General features: G+C 36.4%; 1 protein-coding gene across 1 annotated transcript in view; it reads right to left on the bottom strand.

Moving 5' to 3' along the window:
• Positions 1–24,984, bottom strand: part of LOC128664420 (uncharacterized) — a 401,731-nt gene that overhangs the window by 123,054 nt on the left and 253,693 nt on the right. Inside the window, exon 10 of the mRNA XM_053719251.1 lies at positions 9,849–10,106. Within this exon, the coding sequence (XP_053575226.1) occupies positions 9,849–10,106 (258 nt within the window). The remainder of the gene's footprint in view (positions 1–9,848; positions 10,107–24,984) is intronic.

Genomic DNA, 24,984 nt, shown 5'->3' with positions numbered 1-24,984 from the left:
CGTCAGCAAATAGATCTGTACTTTATGATTTGGGAGCCCTGGGACTCACTGGGAGAGAGCTCAATTTCCTCTATGTAAATGGAAGGTAACTGAGTCTGTAACTAGCCTTAGCCGAGGGTGGTGCCACATGGAGGGGGTCTTTGTCGTTCTCCCCCTCTCCTGCGCTTGGCCCCGCTCGGGCTATACCCCCTCCCCCCCCCCCTGTTTTTTTTTGTTTTGTTTTGTTTTCTCCTCCTCCTCATTTACCCTACTACTCCCCCTTGGAATTCAGTTAGAGGTTTTCCACTTGGAACTCTGTCTGTCTTTATGCTCGCAAACATAACTGGTTAATAGTTTTACCTTAGACTCTGTTCTCTAAATTTTGTGAAATATCTTTCTTTCCTTATAACTGGTCAAACTCCCAAAATACGAAAAATAGAAACCTCATTTTGAGGTCTGCCCCTTTAAGGTTGAGTATTTCCATCGAATTGATGTATGACCATAATATGATCTGTACTGTATCGAATCCAGGTGCCTTCCGTTCTATTTTTGTTTTCATATGGGCTGTGAAATATCTTTTATATACTGTTATGTGTTTTTGACCTCAATAAAAATGATATTATAAAAAAAAAAGAGGAACAGGATAAATAAAGTGCTTTATATAAAAAAAAATCATAACCCCCCAAAAATTGGGTAGATCTCATGGACTCTTGCCACCATGAAAGAAATTAATTTATCAGGTAAGTTCTTACATAAATTATGTTTTCTTTCATATAGGTGGCAAGAGTCCATGACCTAGTGACGTATGGGATATAATACCCAAGATGTGGAAGTCCACGAGTCACTAGAGAGGGAAGGATAAAATAAAAATAGCTATTTCCGCTGAGAAATTAAATCCAAAAAAGTAATTGTTTTCTTAAAAATATTAAAAAAACTCTAATCATAGGCACTAGAAGAAACAAACTGAGACAGCTGCCTGAAGAACCTTTCTACCAAAGGCTGCTTCCGAAGAAGCAAACACATCGAAATGGTAAAATTTAGTAAATGTATGCAAAGAAGACTAAGTTGCTGCTTTGCAAATTTGAACTGAAGCTTCATTATTGAAAGCCCAAGATGTAGCGACTGATCTAGTAGAATGAGCTGTAATTTGCTGAGGTGGAGACTGCCCCACCTCCAAATAAGCTTTGTGAATTAAAAGCTTCAACTAAGATGCCAGGGAAATGGCAGAGGCTTTCTAACCTTTTCTGGAACCAGAAAAAATAACAAATAGACTAGAAGTCTTTCTGAAATCTTTAGTAGCCTCAACATAATATTTCAAAGCTCTTACCACATCCATATAATGTAAAGACCTTTAAAGAGTATTTTTAGGATTAGGACACAAGGAATTAACAATAATTTCCCTATTAATGTTGTTAGAATTCACAACATTAGGTACAAATTTAAACGAAATCCGCAAAACAGCTTTATCTGGATGAAAAATCAGATAAGGAGACTCACAAGAGAGAGCAGGCAATTCAGAAACTCTTCTAGCAGAGGAGATAGCCAAAATAAATAATACTTTTCAAAAAAGTAGTTTAATATCCAAAGAAAGCATAGGCTCAAAAGGAGGAGCCTGCAAAATCTTCAAAACCAAATTGAGACTCCAAGGAGGAGAAATACATTTAATAACAGGTTTGATATGAATCAAAGCCTGAACAAAACAGTGAATATCAGGAATCTTAGCAATCTTTCTATGAAATAAGACAGAAAGAGTAGAGATTTGTCCTTTCAAAGTATTTGCAGACAAACCTTTATCCAAACCATCCTGAAGAAACTGTAGAATCCTAGGAATTCTAAAAGAATGCCAAGAATAATCATGAGTGGAACACCATGAGATATAGGTTTTCCAAACCCTATGATAAATCTTTCTTGAAACAGTTTTACAAGCCTGTATCATAGTGTTAATTACTGAGTCAGAGAAACCTCTATGACTAAGAACTATAAGCGTTCAATTTTCATGCCTTCAAATATAGAGATTTGAGATCCTTAAGGAAAACTGGGCCTTGAGACAGAAGGTCTGGTCTTATAGGAAGTAAACAAGGCTGGCAACTGGACATTCGGACAAGGTCCGCATACCAAAACCTGTGAGGCCATGCTGGTGCTATCAGAAACACAGAAAATTGTTCCATTATGATCTTGGAGATCACCTTTGGAAGAAGAACCAGAGGCGGAAAAATGTAAGTAGGTTGGTAAAAACAGGGAACTGCTGGAGCATCCATCATTTTCACCTGAGGATCCCTGGACCTGGAAAGGTATCTGGGAAGTTTCTTGTTCAGACGAGAGGCCATTTATTTCTGGAAGATCCCACATCTGTACAAGTTGAAAAAACACATCTGGATGAAGAGACCACTCCCCCGGATGTAGAGAATGACGGCTGAGATTATCCTCTTCCCAATTGTCTACACCTGGGATATGATTTGCAGAGATTTGTCAAGCATTGGATTCCACCCAAGAAAGTATCAGAGAAACTGATGATTGACATATGCCACTGTTGTGATATTGTTTGTTTGAAAACAAACGTAAAGTTCTCGCTTCAATAGAGGCCAATTTTGAAGAGCTCTGAAAAGAGCACAGAGTTCTAAAACATTGATTGGTAACCTCGCCTCTTGAGTATTCCATTCCCCTTGTGCTGTCAAAGACCCACAGACAGCTCCCCAACCTGTAAGACTTGCATCTGTTGTGATCACAGTCCAGGAAGGACGAACAAAGGAGGCCCCTTGAACAATAAGGTGATGGTTTAACCACTAAGTCAGGAAGAGTTGAGTGTTGAGATTTAAGTATATCAACTGTGAAATCTGAGTATAATCCCTGCACCACTGGTGAAACATGCAAAGCTGTAAAGGTCTCATATGAAAACTAGCAAAGGGGATTGCGTCCGATGCTGCAGTCATGAGATCTAAAACTTCCATGCACATAGACACTGAAGGAAATGATAGAGACTGAAGGTTTAGACAAGCTAAGACCAATTTTATTCTCTGTTAGAGAAAGAGTCATGGGCACTGAATCTATCTGGAAACCTAAGAAGGTGACCTTTATCTGAGGAATCAAGAAACTCCTTGGTAAATTAATCCTCCAACCATGTCTTTGAAGAAACAACATTAGTTGTTTTGTGTGAGATTCTGAAAAATTAAAAGATTGAGCTAGTACCAAGATAGCGTCCAAATAAGGAAACACTGCAATACCCTGCTCTCTGATTACAGATAGAAGGGCACTTAGAACCTTCAAGAACATTCTTGGTGCTGTTGCTAGGCCAAATGGAAGCGCAAAAAATTGGTAAAGCTTGTTTAGAAAAGAGAATCTCAGAAAATGATAGTGGTCTAGATGAATTGGAATATGAAGATAAGCATCCTGTAAGTCTATTGTGGACATGAAATGACCTTGCTAAACAAAAGGCAGAATAGTCCTTATAGTCACCATTTCGAAAGTTGGGACTCTTACAAAACGATTTAAAAATTTCAGATCCAGGATTGGTCTGAAAGAATCTTCCTTCTTTGGGACAATGAATAGATTTGAATAGAAACCTAATCCCTGTTCCTGCTGAGGAACTGGTACAATCACTCCTGAAATCTCTAGGTCTGAAACACACTTTAGAAAATCCTGAGCCTTCACAGGGTTTGTTGGTACATGAGGTCTTATTCTGAAACCTATTTGATACCCTTGAGAAACAATATTCTGAATCCACTGATTTTGGACAGAATCTGTCCAAATGTCTTGAAATAACTTTAGTCTGCCCTCCACTAGAAGAACTGGCTTGAGGCCACACCTTCATGCAGTCTTAGGGGCTGGATTTGGTTTCTTATAAGGCTTGGATTTATTCTAATCCAGAGTTGATCTCCAATTAGAGCCAGAGGGCCTTAGGGGAAGGATAGGTTTTCTGTTCTCTATTTTGACAAAAGGAACAAAAATAATTTGGGAGCTTTAAATTTACCCTTAGATTTCTTGTCTTGAGGCAGAAAAACTCCCTTACCCCCAGTGATAGTGGAGATAAAAGAATCCAATTGAGAACCAAACAAATTATTACCCTGAAAAGATAGATAATAATCTAGATTTAGAATACCATGTCAGCATTTCAAGATTTAAGCCATAAATCTCTTCTAGTTAGAATAGCTAAAGACATAGATTTGACATTAATCTTAATGGCATAAGTAAAAGAACAATGCTAGATAGTTTAGGATCTGATAACTGCACTAAACTGTCCAACCAAAAAGTTGAAGATGCAGCAACATCAGCCATGGAAATAGCTGGTGTAAGAATATAGCCAGTATGCAAATATGTATGTAAATATGCTCTTCTAAGGTAAGATTCAGACTTCCTATCCAAAGGATCCCTAAAAGAAGTACTATATTCCATAGAAATAGTAGTACATTTGGCAAGAGTGGAAATAGCCCCATTAAACTTAGGGACCTTTTCCCAAACCTCTAGACTAGCCACAGGTAACGGATACAACTTATTAAACCTAGAAGAAGGGTTAAAAGAGGTATCAGGTTTAGACCATTCTTTAGCAGTCATATTGGAGATCTGGAATAGGAAAAACTTCAGGAGTAACCTCAGAAGTCTTAAATACAGAATTTAAATGATTACTAGCTTTGCTATCAGGAGGACTAGACTCCTCAATACCCAAAGTAAACAATGCTTCCTTTAATAGAAAACGAATATGTTCAATTTTATATAGAAAAGAAGAAAATATTTGTCAATTTCTGTCTCTGATGCAGGATCCTCTAAGTTAGAGGAAACCCCATCAGTAGAGGATATTTCAGTATGCTGCTGGTCAGTACAAAATTCATTAGATCTATGACAAGTTTGGAAAGACCTTTTACGTTTATTTGAAGGTGGAATAGCAGTCATAGCCTTCTCTATGGCTGCAGCAATAACATGTTTCATACCTGCAGGAATATTAGGTACATTAGACTGAGAAGGAATAACAGTAGATGTATTTGGACTCATAGAAACATTATCAGCATGTAATCATTTGTCATAACAAATGCCACATAATTGAGCTGAAGAAATAAGATCAGCTTGTTTAAATCAAACACACTTAGCTTTGGTAGAATTGTGTTCAGCAGCTTAGTTCATACAGTAACATCAGAGGCAGGATCAGTGTCACGGATACCACGCTGCAGGGGTCCTGTTTCTAAGCGGATTAGGGCTTTTTGAGAGCCACCGTGAACTCCCAGACCTTGGATTTACTTTGTTTGTGGGTCACACATCATTAGGAAAGAGCTGGTCCAAGTCCGCCTAGTCCCTATCCAGCCGACTGGGCCCCTGGAACTGCCGGTTGGCCTCATAGTCCCGCATTCTCCAGTGTCCCTTACCCCTGGTCGCTCCAGCGGTCCCTTGTCCCAGAGCTCCACTCTGTTGTTACCCCTTGGGGAGGGCAAGAGGTGGGGTGATTGCCAGAGGGGAGCTCCATTGGGAACTGGAGGTTCCGGACCCCTCTCTGCAACCACCACTCCCCAGTGGCCTTCTCTGTGAACGTTTAGTCACCCATAGCTCCAGCCCATAGCCATGGATCACGTCGCTTTTTGGACTATAGCAGCTGGGGACCAAGGGCTGCCCAACGACACCATGGAAGTGCCACTGCTCCCTCTGGATCACCCCAGAACCACCATCCTTGTACCGCTGGACACTATGGGACAATGGACTCTATGTATGGTGCCAGCCTGTCTGGAGGGGAGGGAACGGCGGGAGATTTAGGGGACTGATAAGGCTCTTATCTTGATGAGATTGTGTATATAAACTGTGTGTTTTCCAAATAAAAGTTAGTTCTTGTTTCACCTAAATGCTAGTCTGTCTAGTTATTTGGGTGGGCTCCTGCTATAATCACTCTTCTAGCGGCAGGTTCCAGGTGTTGGAGAGATCCTTTGGCGGAGCTACCCAGTCGGGGTAGCCAGGTTCCGTCACAATTAGTTTAAGACATCTTGCAAAATGTAACAAAAAGGAAAAAATAACATTTAAACTAAATATCCAATTTCCTCAATATAACAGTTTCAGGAATGGGAAAAAATGCTTATGATAAAATTCTTATACAAAAAGTAAAATCAAAAGCAAGCATCATAGCTCTATAATATAATGAGAGCAGCGAGCATTGGAGGGAGAGACTTAATATAACAAATTTTGGCGCCAAGAACGACGCACTGAAAATACTCAACTTGCGTCATAACAGGTACGACTTTGCGCCAAAAATGACACAATGAAAAGACGCAGCTTGCGTCACAACAGACGCATCCTCGCGCCAAAAATGACGCAATGCAATGACGCAACTCACCTCACAGCATGCACGATTTCGCGTAAAAAATATTTTCGACAAAAATGACGCAATAAAATCATACAATTTGCGTCATCACGAGCCTAATTTGCCAGCGAAAAATTTAAAAAACAGACTCCGTGTTAGCAGCTAACCGGAACCCCAGGTAAGAAAAAAAAAAGTAAATTCTCCCATAAACATAATTTCCATTCTGAAACTGTGACTGCAAAGGGAAATATTAGCAGACCTGACTCAAGGCTAATATATGCAATATACATTAAGAACTCTATCTGCCTTCCATAACTGAAAGAGTCTTAAAAATTATATATACTTACCAGAAGACACCCATCCACATATAGCAGGCAGCCAAACCAGTACTGAAACATATCAGCAGAGGTAATGTTAGAGGAGTATAATGCCGATCTGTAAAGGGAGGCAGCAGATGAATCTCTGCGACCGAATTTACAGAGAGCCCTAGAATAGATTTCCCATAGGCGAAAACATGATATCATCAGGCAATAGTCCCTTCACAACCCTCAAACAAACAATGTACTTAAAGAGGAACTGGGCTTCAATATGCTTAGAAGCTCCTTTCACAGAAGAAATCAAGCACATCATGCTTCACCACCTCCCAAGGAGGCAAAGTTTGTAAAACTGAGGTATGAGTGAGGTGGGAGGTGTATTTATAGACATTTGAGGTTTGGGAAACTTTGCCCCCTCCTGGTAGGAATGTATATCCCATATGTCACTAGCTCATGGACTCTTGCCACCTATATGAAAGAAAAAAACTTTTTTTGTTGTGCAATGATCAATGCTTATCCAGAAGAGGGACAGGTTTGCAGTTCTCACATTATCAAATGGCCACACTTCATATTTTCCACCACACAGTGCAGGTCTGACTGAGATGTGTGTGAGGAACTTATGATTGGTTGCTTTAAGGAGTAGGTGTGGCTACCTCATAAACCCAGTGTTTTGCACTAATGGATGTGGGAGCTCAATGTCTAGTGTTGCATGCAGTGTTTGGCACATACTATAACTGCACGTGGATGGCATCCACTAAAATGTTTTTATACTAAAAAAAAGGAAGCTCCATCAAGCTGCACCCAAAATAGACGGATTGTTGAGCACCTCGTAATTTGTTCCACCTTTCATTAACTTCATGAAGTTGATTTTGAATATTTATGAAATCCTATGACTGTTCACATATTTTCACTAGAATGTTATGTTTTATCATTATCCTGTATTAAATTGTATCATTTTAGGCCAATATCATATGGCTATGATTTAAAAGCTATTATTTTGCAGCCCTTGAAACTTCTAAAATGTTGACCTCTGGCCACATATGAAGTTGGCCATCAATGCTTTGGTGGGCAGCTCTTAGAAGCTGATAACATTTGTTGAGGGTTTGAGCAGACACTATTATTGTGATGTATAGGTATTTCCAGATCATGCGAATCTATGACCCAGGCAACAGTTGAGATTGTTTGTTATCATATACAAAGTACATATGTTATGTTATCATATACAAAGTACATATGTTATGTTATCATATACAAAGTACATATGTTATGTTATCATATACAAAGTACATATGTTATGTTATCATATACAAAGTACATATGTTATGTTATCATATACAAAGTACATATGTTATGTTATCATATACAAAGTACATATGTTATGTTATCATATACAAAGTACATATGTTATGTTATCATATACAAAATGTGACCATTTTTATAATGTTCCTTAGGTCAAATAATATTCCTTCTATAGATTGCATTCAAAATTTCATAGGCAGGGACACAATTGTCTGTAGTTCAGCTTCCAAACATAAAGGTTATGGTATTAATGTCTTAATTTAGCATAATCTTTAATCAAACTTGTGGGTTTTACAAACTGAACAGTCATGAGTATGCTTAAATGGGATCAAACCTAGGAAGGCATAGTGCAATATGTAGAAACTAACTTATTATGGTCTAGATTACAAGCGACGTGTTAACGTAAGATTAAAATATCACGCCCATGTTAACTTGCAAGCGTATTACAATTTGAAAGTAAAAGCGACTACATGAGTGCAAACTAAATTTGCGCTTGTTGGATTAGCGCAACTGAAGACCTCGTGTAAAGGGTTAGGGCAAAAGTTGCATTCAACACTATGGGCCAGATTACTAGTGGAGCACAAATTAACACTACCGCATGAAAGTTAATTGCGCTAGAAGTAAGATTTTTGTGCTAGTCTAGTTGCTCTTGTATTAGAAGTTGAAACTAAACTGTTTCTGCTCTCGCACTAACCTGATGAGCACAAACCCCCCTCCCCATAGAAGTCAATGGAGAAATAAAAATGATCACGTATTCTCATTTGCACTAACCCAACATGAAAATATGATTATTTCACATTCCAATGTTATTCACATAGAAGAATATGTTCTATTTATTCATAAATACATATTTCTATATATATCTGATTGTATTTTGGTACAATATATATATATATATATATATATATATATATACATTATTATATACAGGTATATATACATATACTGTATATAAAGGCTTTCTCCAATCATTGCATGCCACTTTTAGCGTCGAGTTTGTGAAGCATGCAACAATTGGAGGAAGCCGGATTTGTCATCGATATTCTAACTACAGTAGGAGATGGATCAGCGGTATGTTTTCCATAATGCAATGGTAAGTATTTTAAAAAAGAAGCGTCATCGTAAAGTTTAATGAATTAAAGTGCCCCTGTTTTTAAGTTTATTTTTAGATACAGGGAACTAATTCCTTAAACTTTACATTCACTTTAAGTGGAATAGCGATATCCGAAGTTAGCACAGGTCATCTTTCACTCTCACGCAAACATTTTACTTTCAACTTGTAATATGCGCAAAAACCTGTGAGCTTTAAAATTGTTCTTTTGGCAGTGTTTGTGCAAGAGTGAAAGCGCTAAATAGCGCACCACTTGTAATCTGGCCCTGTGTTGTAATTGCATAAATATATCTTCTAATTCTGATATCTCTTTTATAGTTATGTAGGTAGAAGTGTGAGGATGTGGTATATTATTATATATTCCCCATGTCTCACCATCTCCCCCTCTCTTCTCACAATGTTATTGCTTATTGGCATAGAGCTCCAATTAAATCGCTTTTTTCATGGGAAAATTCTATCATTGGATTTTTCATATTACTCCTCTCTGATTACCTGGACTCATCATTTTTAAACTATTTATACTTCATATTTTAGAATTAACATACAACTTACCATTATAGTTCCATGATAACCACAATTATCTCTTCCCTCTGATCCTCCCCCACTAAAATTGATGTTAAATAAAGAAATAACAAGGCCTGTGTTCTAGAGTTCCTGCAATGAGACCCATAACATGTATTTACTCTGCAAGACTTCCTGTAAAATGTACTCTGCATAGTAGGGTCAATAAAGCTAGGACACGACACTGAAGAAAAACATTTTTGGCTAGGTTGGCCCTGCTAAACTAGTGGTTAGGTGGATATGAAGAACGTAAGCGAAGATCAGATTCTTAGGGACATATGAAAAATTAAAACAAAGTTGATTTCCTACTTACAATCTTCAAACTTTGAAATACTCATTGGCTGAGTTCCCCGAATTGTTGTTGATCTGGTGCTCTTTAACATTGAGTACATATAAACAGCTTTTGCTCTTCTTTCTTCAGCTATGATCTGCATTTCCATTTCTCGTATAACGCTATGATCAAGCTTTACAGGTCTTCTCTTCTTTACTGGTGAGGGTTGGTCTTCAATTTTTTCAGTCTTTAAAATTCGGACACCTTCTTTCTTACATGTTTCTTTGTCATATTTTGGCCCTGGAAAAAAAGAAGAGTATGTTGAGAAGATGCCGAAACAAATGAAGGTAGTACCCAGCTCATAAAAAGTAACTTTTATTGAAAATCCATGTTAATATCCGGAGAACAACAGCACAGCATACAAATGACATACATCAGTGTAACACAGCACAACTGGCTTACGTGTTTCGGCTGTGAGCCGTAATCATAGCCGGACAGGTAGCCAGTGCAGTTAGAGTTTATTAGCAAGGTAGTAGATGACAGGGACAACACAAACCATCTGACATGTTTCGCGCATGTTCACATGCGCTTCCTCAGAGATGAATTAGACATGAGTCTGATCTTTGTCTAGTAAGTTGTATATACTGTGCCTGTGGTACTATAGAAAACTCCACTGAAGACTATAACCTCAGGGATTTATTTAACAAAATGTCATCTTGCTTTCTTCCCTGTAATTAATTATATTTGCCGTTGTTCATAAGTCATGGAAGTGCATTCAACAGTTAAAGTTGTTTATAATTGTTGAACCTCATCTCATCTCATGAAATTCAACATGACGAGCAAGGAATACGTGATAACTTAGTTCAAGCGCAGTACAGTCTGTGTTTAAAACAGACCTCAAGTATCATGTTAGAAATCACCTCCAATCTCAGTTTCCAAGGCCCACATAAAAAGAATATGGAACACTGCAAAACGTGTTTGAATACTTGCAAGGGAGAAACTCTCTGCTCATTGTATGCATGTATACCTCTACATTTATGTAAATATTTTTTAAAGATGTCTGTTGTTTAGTAGCATTTGTAGTAGACAAATTTACCTGTCCTCTTGAGCTTTTCATTTTTATAAAACTAATCAGTCTCTAATGATAGTATCCCTTATAATAAGCACAACCACAATTTATAAAGTATTATGATGAATTATTATATTGGCCCGAGGCAAATGCATACTTTGATATTCAAGATGTCTGTCTGGATGCCTTAATGATTTCTATTGTGTCTGCAACCTAAAAGCTGTCGAATGTATGTAGCACATTTAGATATGAATATACACACAAACATCATGATTAAATTAAAGACAATTTGAAAAGATAATGATAATTTGAAAAACATCATATGGAATGACATATGGTATAAGTAGTTTTAAATAAATTATAATATCACATACAGATTTTGATGTAAGATGAAGCACAAATCATAAGCTGACGGCTTAATAAATGGGGACCTTAGTATTTACCTATAAATCTAAAATTTGTGAATTATTGATTCAGCCAAAAGAAAAATATGTGCCATTGAATTGGTTATGACATTGGGGTACACCTAACACACACACTAATATTTATATACATGAATATATACATACAAACAGAGCTCAAAATTTCCACTTTCCCACTCGCCCTGGACAAGTAGAAATTATACTGGGGTGAGTAGAGCTAAGGATAAATTCTGTCTATAAACTGTGCAAAATGACCAGCAAATGCATACATTTGTAATAATTGTACTAAAAGGACTTACTTTTTTATTTTATATGGTTTAAAATAAAAAAATAGGAAAAATTACTGCACTATAAATTGTTTCACAATGGATAAGCATATGCAAAGAGGGGAGGCGGTAGTGGGTGTGGTGTAGGTGGGATCAAAAAGTGGCGAGTGACATTATGGCCTGCAAAGTAGCTTAGGACTTTTGAGATATAAATATATACTGTATATATATATATATATATATATATATATACATACAGTATATACAGTATATATATATATATATATATATATATATATATATATATATATATATATACATTAAACTCTCAATTAACCGGCACCCATGGGGATTGGTAGTTTCCGGATAAGTGTATTTCTGGTTGCTTGAGAGTCACTATTAAAAATAGGCCTAACTAGTTCTATAACCCAGATTTTACTATAAACGCTGTATTTACTTGATACTGTATTAATATTTAAATACATACAAGGGTTAGTGTAGCAGAAAAGAGTCCTGAAACAACAATTACTGTGCCTGTCAATTGGTCTATCTACAAGATACGGACTATTTGTTTGTTATAGAACAAAATTATGTTCTAACATGTTTCCTTTTTTTTCCGGTTGCTTGAGAGTGCCGGTTGCTTGAGTTCCGGATAACTGAGAGTCTACTGTATATATATATATATATATATATATATATATATATATATATATATATATATATATATATATATATATATATATATATATACAGTATATATATATATATATATATATATACAGTATATATATATATATATATATATATACAGTATATATATATATATATATATATATAAACTTTCATGAAGAGAAGAGGCACACACAGGGCTTAATTAACACAAAATGTATTAATAGTTCATTAATTCAGTTAGTCAACGTTTTGGTCCTCACAGGGACCTTTATCAAGACTGTTCTCCGTAGGAGGATGTGTATAGTTCTCAGCGCTGAGAACTATACACATCCTCCTACGGAGAACAGTCTTGATAAAGGTCCCTGTGAGGACCAAAACGTTGACTGACTGAATTAATTAACTATTAATACATTTTGTGTTAATTAAGCCCTGTGTGTGCCTCTTATCTTCATGAAAGATGCTGCCTATCTACCATAGAGTGCACCCAGGCAACTCAACTTACAGTTAGTAATTGGATCCGAAAACTGGAATATATATATATATATATATATATATATATATATATATATATATATATATATACAGGGAGTGCAGAATTATTAGGCAAGTTGCATTTTTGAGGATTAATTTTATTATTGAACAACAACCATGTTCTCAATGAACCCAAAAAACCCATTAATATCAAAGCTGAATAGTTTTGGAAGTAGTTTTTAGTTTGTTTTTAGTTATAGCTATTTTAGGGGGATATCTGTGTGTGCAGGTGACTATTACTGTGCATAATTATTAGGCTACTTAACAAAAAACAAATATATACCCATTTCAATTATTTATTTTTACCAGTGAAACCAATATAACATCTCAACATTCACAAATATACATTTCTGACATTCAAAAACAAAACAAAAACAAATCAGTGACCAATATAGCCACCTTTCTTTGCAAGGACACTCAAAAGCCTGCCATCCATGGATTCTGTCAGTGTTTTGATCTGTTCATCATCAACATTGCGTGCAGCAGCAACCACAGCCTCCCAGACACTGTTCAGAGAGGTGTACTGTTTTCCCTCCTTGTAAATCTCACATTTGATGATGGACCACAGGTTCTCAATGGGGTTCAGATCAGGTGAACAAAGAGGCCATGTCATTAGATTTTCTTCTTTTATACCCTTTCTTGCCAGCCACGCTGTGGAGTACTTGGGCGCGTGTGATGGAGCATTGTCCTGCATGAAAATCATGTTTTTCTTGAAGGATGCAGACTTCTTCCTGTACCACTGCTTGAAGAAGGTGTCTTCCAGAAACTGGCAGTAGGACTGGGAGTTGAGCTTGACTCCATCCTCAACCCGAAAAGGCCCCACAAGCTCATCTTTGATGATACCAGCCCAAACCAGTACTCCACCTCCACCTTGCTGGCGTCTGAGTCGAACTGGAGCTCTCTTCCCTTTATCAATCCAGCCACGGGCCCATGCATCTGGCCCATCAAGACTCACTCTCATTTCATCAGTCCATAAAACCTTAGAAAAATCAGTCTTGAGATATTTCTTGGCCCAGTCTTGACCTTTCAGCTTGTGTGTCTTGTTCAGTGGTGGTCGTCTTTCAGCCTTTCTTACCTTGGCCATGTCTCTGAGTATTGCACACCTTGTGCTTTTGGGCACTCCAGTGATGTTGCAGCTCTGAAATATGGCCAAACTGGTGGCAAGTGGCATCTTGGCAGCTGCACGCTTGACTTTTCTCAGTTCATGGGAAGTTATTTTGCGCCTTGGTTTTTCCACACGCTTCTTGCGACCCTGTTAACTATTTTGAATGAAACGCTTGATTGTTCGATGATCACGCTTCAGAAGCTTTGCAATTTTAAGAGTGCTGCATCCCTCTGCAAGATATCTCACTATTTTTGACTTTTCTGAGCCTGTCAAGTCCTTCTTTTGACCCATTTTGCCAAAGGAAAGGAAGTTGCCTAATAATTATGCACACCTGATATAGGGTGTTGATGTCATTAGACCACACCCCTTCTCATTACAGAGATGCACATCACCTAATATGCTTAATTGGTAGTAGGCTTTCGAGCCTATACAGCTTGGAGTAAGACAACATGCATAAAGAGGATGATGTGGTCAAAATACTCATTTGCCTAATAATTCTGCACTCCCTGTATAGTAGCGTTAGCCTTGTTTAAACATGATTTCTAATGACAATCGTGTCACTGTGATCAGTATTTAAACGTTTGCTATTCCTTCTTTTTTTGTTTGCAACAGAGATCTTTTGCATGGGGTTTAAAAAAACAACAACAGAAGGATCAAAAATCGTGTTTTTCATAATCATAATATACCATATGTAGCACATCATGATGTCATCTTCTTACAGTAATAGAAATATTGTTCCACAAGACAAGTGTCATACTCATTTGCCTAATAATTCTGCACTCCCTGTATATATATATATATATATATATATATATATATATATATATATATACAGGTGTACCTCTAAGATATTGTGGGTTCAGTTCTAGTCCACTGCAGTAAAGTGAATATAGCAATAAAGGGAGTCCCACTAACATTTTGGTTTCCCAGTGCTTATAAAAGTTATATATACACTATACAGTAGTCTATTAAATGTGCAATTACATTATGTCTAAAAAAAACAAAGTACATACCTTCTTTTTTTACTATTGATTAAAAAAATGATAACCATCATCTGAGCCTTCAGTGAGTCACAATTTTTTTTTTGGTGGTGTATATATATATATATATATATATATATATATATATATATACTGTATGTGTATTAATGTATATTTATGTGTTTATATGTGTACATATGTTGGAAAAATTGTGCAAATAGACTTGCTTAACACAGGGTTGCTACAAACCTTCAATTGAAAAGAGAGCAATATCTGTGAAGCGCAATATATAAATATATATAGTGCCCTCCACTAATATTGGCACCCTTGGTAAACATGAGCAAAGAAGGCTGTGAATTTTTTTATTTATTGATTAAGCTTTTGATATTTTGTTCAAAAAATACACAAAAATACACTGCTCTCATGGATATCAAACAATTGCAAACACAACACAGGTTTATAAAAGATTATTTTTTGTTAAATATATGTGTGCCACAATTATTTGCACCCTTTTAGTCAATACTTTGTGCTACCTCCCTTTCTAAGGTAACAGCTCTAAGTCTTCTCCTATAATGGCTGATGAGGTTAGAGAATACATGGCAAGGGATCTGAGACCATACAGAATCTCTCCAGATCCTTCACATTTCGAGGTTGATGCTGGTGTACTCTCCTCTTCAGTTCACCCCACAGGTTTTCTATGGGGTTCAAGTCAGGGGACTTGGATAGCCATGGCAGGACCTTAATTTTGTGCACAGTAAACCATTTCTGTGTTGATTTAATAAAAATTTGAATCATTGTCCTGCTGGAAGATCCCACCACAACCTATTTTAAGCTTTCTGACAGAGGCAGGGAGGTGTTCATTTATTATTTGTTGATATTTGATAGAGTCCATGATGCCACATATCCTAACAAAATGTCCAGGTCCTCTGGCAGAAAAATAGCTCCAAAACATTAAAGAACCACCACCATATTGAACTATGGGCATGAGGTACTTTTCCATATGGCTACCTCTATGGCTACCCTATGTGCGCCGAACCCACCTATGGTGTATATTGCCAAAAAGCTCTAATTTGGTTTCATCTGGCCATAGAACCTGATCCCATTTGAAGTTACAGTAGTGTCTTGATACACGTCCTCTTCCAGGTTGATTCATAACTTTACCAGTTGACTGCCGCATACCACAGCTATATTCTTTAGTCTTACCCATAGTGGTGAATGACTATTTTGCTTTATGTGTTACCTCATATTTATACCCCTGTGAAAACAGGAAGTCATGGTTGAACAACTGTTCCTAGTCACCCAGGTGTACTAAAAACATGTAAAATATCAATGGGAATGTACTTCAAATATATGTTTCTCAGTGCCAATTGTGCCACACATATATGTAACAAAGATTATTTTTTGGATAAACCTGTGTTGTGTTGCCAATTGTTTGATATCCATGAGAGCAGAGTATTTTTGGGAAATAAACAGGACTTTCAGTGATCAGTATTTGAAAAGTTTGTAAAAAGGGTACTAAACTTACCCTTTCTGTGCCGCTGCCTCCTCTCTAAACTCAGCGGCTCCTGTTGTCCAATAACCGTGCTAGTCATCTGACAGTGTTCTGTATGCTAGCATGACTATTGGTTTTGAGGTGAAAACGTTACCTCATTGGAAAAAAAGCACTGTACCGTGGGCAGCTGGAGCTGTTGAGTTTAGCAAGGAGGCAGTGGCACAGAAAGGGTAAGTTTAGTACCTTTTTTACAAACTGATGACTGAAAGTCCTGTTTATTTTTAGTGATAGTAAATCCAAGCATTGTTTTAAATGCTCAGATCACTGTCTAACGAAGCTCTAAATTGTAGAGTGGTGCTTTGGATTGTACTTAAACGCAACACTTAACTCACCAATACGAGTACAACAAGTGTGCTAATATTTCTCTCTGCACTGTCTATTTAAAGTATAGGGCACAATTAAAAAGTTTCAGCTGCTTTAAGATGCTTTGATTAAAATATTTAACCATCCACTTGTAATACCAGATTGTCTGTTATTCTTTGTACGAGGTCGCACAAAAGATAGTGTCCACTGTATCTTAATGCATGACAAAAAGCATCTTATTTTCTAAGGCTCAGTGCTCCCCATTCCAGGCTTGTTGCCCTTTAACGTTCTTATTTTTATTTACCCTTCTCTTAATATTTGAATAAATTTCAACACAGTTAAAGAAATCTTACAAATAACCTATGCATAAAAAAACAACCACTGAGGTAATTTAGGTAATTTTTCAGGTCTTAAACCTAAAGCATGAAATAAAGTAGTTCATGGAATAATCTGTTTAGGGTAAATCCACAAAGATATCCTAATTTATGTGTTATTTAAATAGGACTTTTTGCCTTTGAGGCTTATCGAGATTAGGAGGGAAAAATAAATAAAGAAATGATAAGGTGAGAGGGAAAAAAGAGAGGAGAGTAAGGAGGTCTACAGAGCAGAAAGGGGACAAAGAGGATTCATGGCATACACAGGACATGTTAATCTGTCATATGGTTAATCATTACTCTATCATGATTGCAGCATCATCTCATGCATTTCTATCTTACTTGTTTTTATTTAATAATTGGACGACAAGCCCGCCCAGAGGGCAGTCTATTTTTAAAAAAATACAAAACTCAAAGCTAATATTACAAAAAATAAAAAATGTAAAATTACAGAAAAAAATAAACAAAGCTATCCAAAATAAAATAAATTAAACCTAAACTATTAATCCAATAAAAATGATCCCCCAAAATAAAAACACCCCTTAATCTAATACTAAACTACCAAAATCCCTTAACAGAGCTTTTGCAGGGCATTGCCCTAAGTTAAACATCTTTTTTACCTAAAGCAATTACCCCCTAACAGTAAACCCCCCACACAACCAACCCCCCCAAAATAAAAAACTAAGTCTAAAAAAACCTAAGCTACCCATTGCCCCTAAAGGGGCATTTGTTTGGGCATTGGCCTTAAAAGGGCATTCAGCTCTTTTACTGCCCTTAAAAGTGCAATCAGCTCTTTTACAGCCCAAAAAACCCTAATCTATAAAAAAAAAAGCCACCCCAAAAAAATAAAAGCCTAAGACTAAGCCCCAAATAGGTACTCACCGTTCCTGAAGTCCAGCATTGAAGGTCTTCTTCCAGATGGCTCCATCATCTTCTATCTTCATCTGGATGCGCAGATCTTCAGCGGCACTTCTCAGTGGCGGTCTTCAGCGGTGGCGGTCCTCAGTTGCGTGGAGGCTCCTCTTCATCCGATCTCCATCGTACACTAAAAATTGAATGGAAGGTACCACATTCAAATTGGGGTACCTTGCATTCCTATTGGCAGAAATGTTGAAATCAGCCAATAGGATTATAACTACTGAAATCCTATTGGCTGTTCAAATCAGCCAATAGGATTTCAGTAGCTCTCATCCTATTGGCTGATTTGAAAATGTCAGCCAATAGGAATGCAAGGTACCCCATTTTTAAATGGGTACCTTGCATTTAATCCTCAGTGTGCAGCGGTGACCGTACAAAGAGGATCTCCACACTGGATGGCTCCGCAGTCGCCGGTCTTGCTCCACGGTCACCTCTGCTCCGTGTTGCCTTGGTCTTGGATGAAGCTAAAAGAAGTCCACGTGCTGGAAGAAGATGTCGCCGCCTCCAAGAAGACTTCACTGCCTGGAAGAATAACTGTCTCTGCCAGACTTCAGAAAAGGTGAGTACCTATTTGGGGGTTAGACTTTTTGGGGTGGCTTTTTTTTTAGAGTAGGGTTTTTTGGGCTGTAAAAGAGCTGATTGCCCTTTTAAGGGCATAAAAGAGCTGAAAGCCCTTTTAAGGACAATGCCCATACAAATGCCCCTTTAGGTTTTTTTAGTGTTACTTTTTGGGGGGGGTTTGGTGGGTGGGGGGTTTTACTGTTAGTGGGGACTTTTTTTTACATGTAAAAGAGCAGTTTAACTTAGGGCAATGCCCTACAAAAGGCCTTTTTAAGGGCTATTGGTATTTTAGTTTAGATTAGGGGGTGTTTTTATTTTGGGGGGCTTTTTTATTTTTATAGGGATTAGGTTTAAAAAAATTATTTTTGATAATTTTGTTTTTTTTCTGTAATTTTAGACTTTTTCATTTTTTGTAATTTTAGATAATTTTTTTGTAATTTAATGTTAGGTTTTATTTTTAAATAAAAACTAACATTAAATTACAAAATTTAGGATTTTTATTTTAATTGTAACTTAGTATTTTTGGGGGGGGGTTTGGTGGGTGGGGGGTTTTACTGTTAGTGGGGACTTTTTTTTACATGTAAAAGAGCAGTTTAACTTAGGGCAATGCCCTACAAAAGGCCCTTTTAAGAGCTATTGGTATTTTAGTTTAGATTAGGGGGTGTTTTTATTTTGGGGGGCTTTTTTATTTTTATAGGGATTAGGTTTAAAAAAAATTATTTTTGATAATTTTGTTTTTTTCTGTAATTTTAGACTTTTTTATTTTTTGTAATTTTAGATAATTTTTTTGTAATTTAATGTTAGGTTTTATTTTAAAATAAAACCTAACATTAAATTACAAAATTTAGGATTTTTATTTTAATTGTAACTTAGTATTTTTTGGGGGGGTTTGGTGGGTGGGGGTTTTTACTGTTAGTGGGGACTTTTTTTTACATGTAAAAGAGCAGTTTAACTTAGGGCAATGCCCTACAAAAGGCCCTTTTAAGGGCTATTGGTATTTTAGTTTAGATTAGGGGGTGTTTTTATTTTGGGGGGCTTTTTTATTTTTATAGGGATTAGGTTTAAAAAAATTATTTTGTTTTTTAGGGTAGGGGGCTTAGTAATTAAATTAGTTATTTGCGTTGTGGGGGGTTGGCGGTTTAGGAGTTAATAGGTTAATTAGGTTTATTGCGATGTGGGGGTTTGGTGGTTTAGGGGTTAATAGGTTAATTAGGTTTATTACGATGTGGGGGTTTGGCGGTTTAGAGGATAATAGGTTTATTAGGTTTATTGCAATGTGGGGGGTTGGCGGTTTAGAGGTTAATAGGTTAATAAGGTTTATTGCGATTTGATTTGATTTTGCCCTGGTTCAATATGCTGTAAATAAAACAAAAAACTTAAAGGGACATAATACTCTAGGTAAAAAGTAAGCATTTCTTACCTCAACATTTCTTCAGTTTACCAGAGTAAGTGCTCTGTGAACAGTTATACTTCAGCGGCTGTCCTGCTAGCTGAACAGATTCAAATGATCCCTTAGCACCCTACGTGGTATGAAGCCTACCTTGTTGGCCAGTATTTTCTCCAATACTTTGACGTTTCTGTTAAGATTTGAAATTGGCCAGAAGTTCTTTAAGGTGATTTACCTGTTTTTGGGATTACTGTGATTTGAGCCTCCAAGATGGACCAGTGGATAAAAAAATTCTACACACCCATATGAAATTACAGATTTGTTAATTGTAAATTACAGAAATAACAACAATGATGGATTGTTTCTATCTATAATGTGATCTTCCAAGAAACAAATATCCAGAGTGGGAAAAAAAATTAATTATTGGGAACATTTTAAATAAAAAAACAACTCCCTGATTGCTTAAAGGGACACTGTACCCAAAAATTTTCTTTCGTGATTCAGATTGAGCATGAAATTTGAAGCAACTTTCTAATTTACTCCTATTATCAAATTTTCTTCTTTCTCTTGGTATCTTTATTTGAAATGCAAGAATGTAAGTTTAGATGCCGGACCATTTTTGGTGAACAAGCTGAGCTGTCCTTGCTGATTGGTGGATAAATTCATCCACCAATAAAAAAGTGCTGTCCAGAGTACTGAAACCAAAAAAAAAGCTTAGATGCCTTCTTTTTCAAATAATGATAGCAATAGAACGAAGAAAAATTGATAATAGGAGTAAATTAGAAAGTTGCTTAAAATTGCATGCTCTTTCTGAATTACAAAAGAAAATGTTTGGGTACAGTGTCCCTTTAAGTCTGCACACTCCTGATGGGGGCTATAGCTATGTTCACAGTTGTCCAATCTCATTCTGAATCATGCTTGTAGGTAAATAGCATACATCGGTTATCAATAAAATTGATTCTGATTAAATCTAGATTAAAGTAATCTGTTGCTTTAGGATTTGCTTGAATGTGGGGTTGCATTTTATTTGGAGAGCCTTGGTCTGCAAAGAGTTGCCAAAGAATCTGTGCTTCCATATGGTTGTTTTTTTTTATTTAAAATGTTCCTAATAATTAACTATTTTGTTTATCAATGGGATTTTTTTTTGATGGAATATCAAATTAAAGATTATACACTGACAATAGTCATTTTGAAATAAATACTAATATAAATGTATCTTAAAAAAGAGCAATAAAAGTAAGAAAGTACAGAGATGTAAACAGCCATATACAATGTCTTCTTTTGTCAAGCAGTTACGGATGTTTTAGAATGAGCTAAAGACAATATCTAGCAGTCCACAGTCTGACAACCTTAATTTAAAAGTCTGATTATCTCTAGTTTACTTCTTGGTGGCTGACTACATAATTTAGTATTCAACAGCTAATAGTGTACTCAAGATGTCTTCCGCTCACACCTGGCAATTTAATTAGAGGCTAATGACTCAAATCTCAAACAAAAAAACAAAAAATGAAACAAGTGATCGGTGCCAATTAGGATAGAAAATAGAAACATTTAAGTACTGAGATTACAAAAACAGCGTTTACTCATAATAGACACCGCGGAAAGTAATTATCATACAGAATATTCAATTATGCTTAAAGGGTGAAAATTGTACTCAGCACACTCTCACACTGAGCAGGTACAATCCAGAAAACAGCTATTTATAAAAAGTCTTTGAAAGTGCTCTTTGGGAAAGGTTAACGAGATAATATAAAGAATTATGAATGTCATCACAGGCTAAATATTTTACAGAAGAAGCAACGCATGAATTTATATTTTAATTTGAGAAGTCGTAGAACATTAGTTTGCAATTTTGCATTCCAGATGTTAATAGTTATATTTGCTATTTGTTTCTCTTTTTTTTTATTATTGTTAATCTGTTATTTTTGGTTAATAGAAGAAAATCTACTTTCTGGTAATCACTAAAGGTCCAGTTTGGTGCTGGCATCTTACTTAAGTCTATTATGCAACATTTACGTACATCAACAAAGATCTCCTCCACATGCCTTTGTATTACCCTGTTAACATAGTTTGTACCAGCAAGCACAAACTCTATCCCTGAATTAAAATTAACCCCACTGCTCCCTGACAACCATCACATTCACAGAGGGTATACTAAAAACCATAACACAGATCAAAACATGCACAAATTAACAACAACAATAATTAGGTGTTTCCCCGTCAAAGCATATGAGGGGAATTCTTATTTGTAAAATGAAACAGCATGGAGTCACTCAGGCCCATTTCACCCATTTAAAGGAACCAGAAACAATTTTGTGATTGTAATTTACAAAGGCCTAAATTACACATTGAGTGCTATTGCTACAATATGGTGCACTATCAATATTGCGGGCCCTCGCTAAAAATAGCACGCAATCTAGTATTACAAGTCCATGGTAAAACTGAAAGATCATTGTTCAAACTACAAGCTGTGAGTTATGTTTTGCACTTGAGGTTCATCGCCCGGGGTGGTGCTTGCTGATTGGTGGCTACATTTAAACATCCGCAAGCGCTACCCAGGTGCTGAACAAAAAATTAGCCAGCGCCTAAGCTTACATTCTTGCTTTTTCAAATAAACATAGCAAGAGAATGAAGAAAAAAATATAATAATGGTAAATTAGATAGTTGCTTAAAATTGCATGTTCTATCTGAATCATGAAAGTTTAATTTGACTAGACTATCCCTTAAAGCTTCAATGTAAATAGCACCAGTGAGGGCCATAGTGATTACCACATCATTGAAGCCTTTTTTTTTTTTACCAATAATAAGGTTCTAAAATCTCTAGCACCAAAATATAATTAGATGAACAGGGGCATATCTAGCAAGCTCCGTATGGATCTTAAAGCCCTGTGTTTCTGGTGAGCCCTCAGGCTCACCAGAAACACCAGTTATGAAGCAGCGGTCTAAAGAGGCGGACAGAGATTGCCGCAATTCATCCAGATCAAATACGATCGGGTTGATTGACAACCCCTGCTAGCGGCCTATTGGCTGCAAATCTGCAGGGGGCGGCGTTGCACCAGCAGCTCACAAGAGCTGCTGGTGCAATGCTGAATGCGGAGAGTGTATTGCTCTCCGCATTCAGCGCGGTCTGTCGGACATGATCTGCAATGTCGGATCAGGTCCGACAGGCCTTTCATAAATAGGGGCCATTGCCTCAATGATAATTTATGTCCTCTTTTGAGTATTTGTTTCTGTCAACATTTTGACAATGGCAATAGAGTTGTCAAGTTTCCCAATAGAATATGCATGAGGCACTATTTGTAGTTTCTTTTTACAGATCACTCTAAACATTATCTAACTATGGTCGCCATTTTAACCCATTAGAATTCCTGTGTTAAGCGCCTGGCATGTCTTTTTTTTACAATGTTTTCAAATTTGAAGCCTTTCCAGTGCATCTGAAGACCCCATGATCACTCACTTATCATGAGCTTTTTGTGTTTGTTGTGCTATAACACTCTCTGTACCTTGCATGAGGACATTGCTAATCCAACCTATCGGAAAATACTTTTAAAACCCCCTTTTCTATTTTTTCTTCTCTCTCTGAGAAGGCTTTAAATCAATGCATTAAATGGAGATCTCATCTGTGGCTGCATTTGGAGCAGAATGATGAAATTATATAGAAATTATGTGACCACATAATTAGCTTCAAACCCTTCCCTTATAGGGACATTAAAGTTAAAATTATACTTTTATGATTCTGATAGAGAATGCAGTTTTTAACAGCTTTAAAACTTACTTCCATTAACAAAATGTGCAGTCTTTTTATATTTACACTTTTTGATTCACCAGCTCCTACTGAGCATGTGCAAGAATTCACAGAATATACTTATATGCATTTGTGATTGGCAGATGGCTGTCACATGATACAAGGAGAGTGGAAATAGACATAACTGACATTTGTCAGAAAAAAAATCTACTACTCATTTGAAGTGCAGACTAAGTGCTATTGAATTGTCTTTTTATCATGCATTTGTTGATTATGCAAATCTACTGTATTCACTGGAACTTTCATTTTCACAGTTATTGCGGCCCATCTCAGTCATCATAGTTCTCATGCAAAAATGATTGATCCAATGACTTTCCATGGGGTTTTCAAATTCATATATATTACAATAATCCTTTCTATAACTCACGTGTCAGGTTTACATTGTAAACGAGCAATCTGTATTTTAGTTAATCTGAAAACACTTTTCAAACACAGATTTGCAGGATTTGTAGATACTACTACTACTTTGAAACTGCTGAAACCCCGTTTTTACCTGTTCCATACAGCATTTTCCTGTTAATGTATTAAATAAAATGTTTAACATATAATACAGAGCACACCTTTAAACCATGACATGTGTATACAAATGACAATTGATATTCAGAACATTCATTAACAATTGCCATGAAGTGTTTGGACATTTAATTAAACAGTTAAGCAATATGAGAACAAAGTTATAATTGCACACTTTTTATGAAGTGACATTGATTTTTGAGCGTATTCAAACATATTATACAGATATCATCAATATTGAGTTAATTAGCTGTCATGTTTTATTTTCACTTGTAGAATCTTTCACATTTGTGAAGGTTTGAGACTTCATTGCACAAATTCTGTTGAACATTCTGCAATACCATTATTATTTAAAGGGACAGTTTACTCAAAATATTTCTCCCCTTTAATTTGTTCCCAATGATCCACTTTACCTGCTGGAGTGTATTAAATTGTTTACAAGTATTTCCATTAACCTTATATTGGCATTTGAATTAGTTTATTTAGCCTGTGGTATCCTCACCCATCCTGAAAGTTTTTGGCCACGAGACCAAGCTGTATTAACACAGCCAGTAGAAGAAATTACACTCCCAGAGGGTTATAGAAGAGATAAGGTAATAAAATGTTAATTTTCCATTGTTCTCTCCAAGTATTGGTGATTGGTTTATGGAAAGATATAAGATAAAGAAGCAGGTATATGTACACAATGTGATAAAGTAATGAGATCTGATTATACCTACA

Source organism: Bombina bombina, chromosome 6 (assembly GCF_027579735.1).
Source record: "Bombina bombina isolate aBomBom1 chromosome 6, aBomBom1.pri, whole genome shotgun sequence".
NCBI classification, from domain to species: Eukaryota; Metazoa; Chordata; class Amphibia; order Anura; family Bombinatoridae; genus Bombina; species Bombina bombina.
Note: the sequence above shows the minus strand (reverse complement) of the source record. Positions and strands in the feature narration are given on the sequence as shown.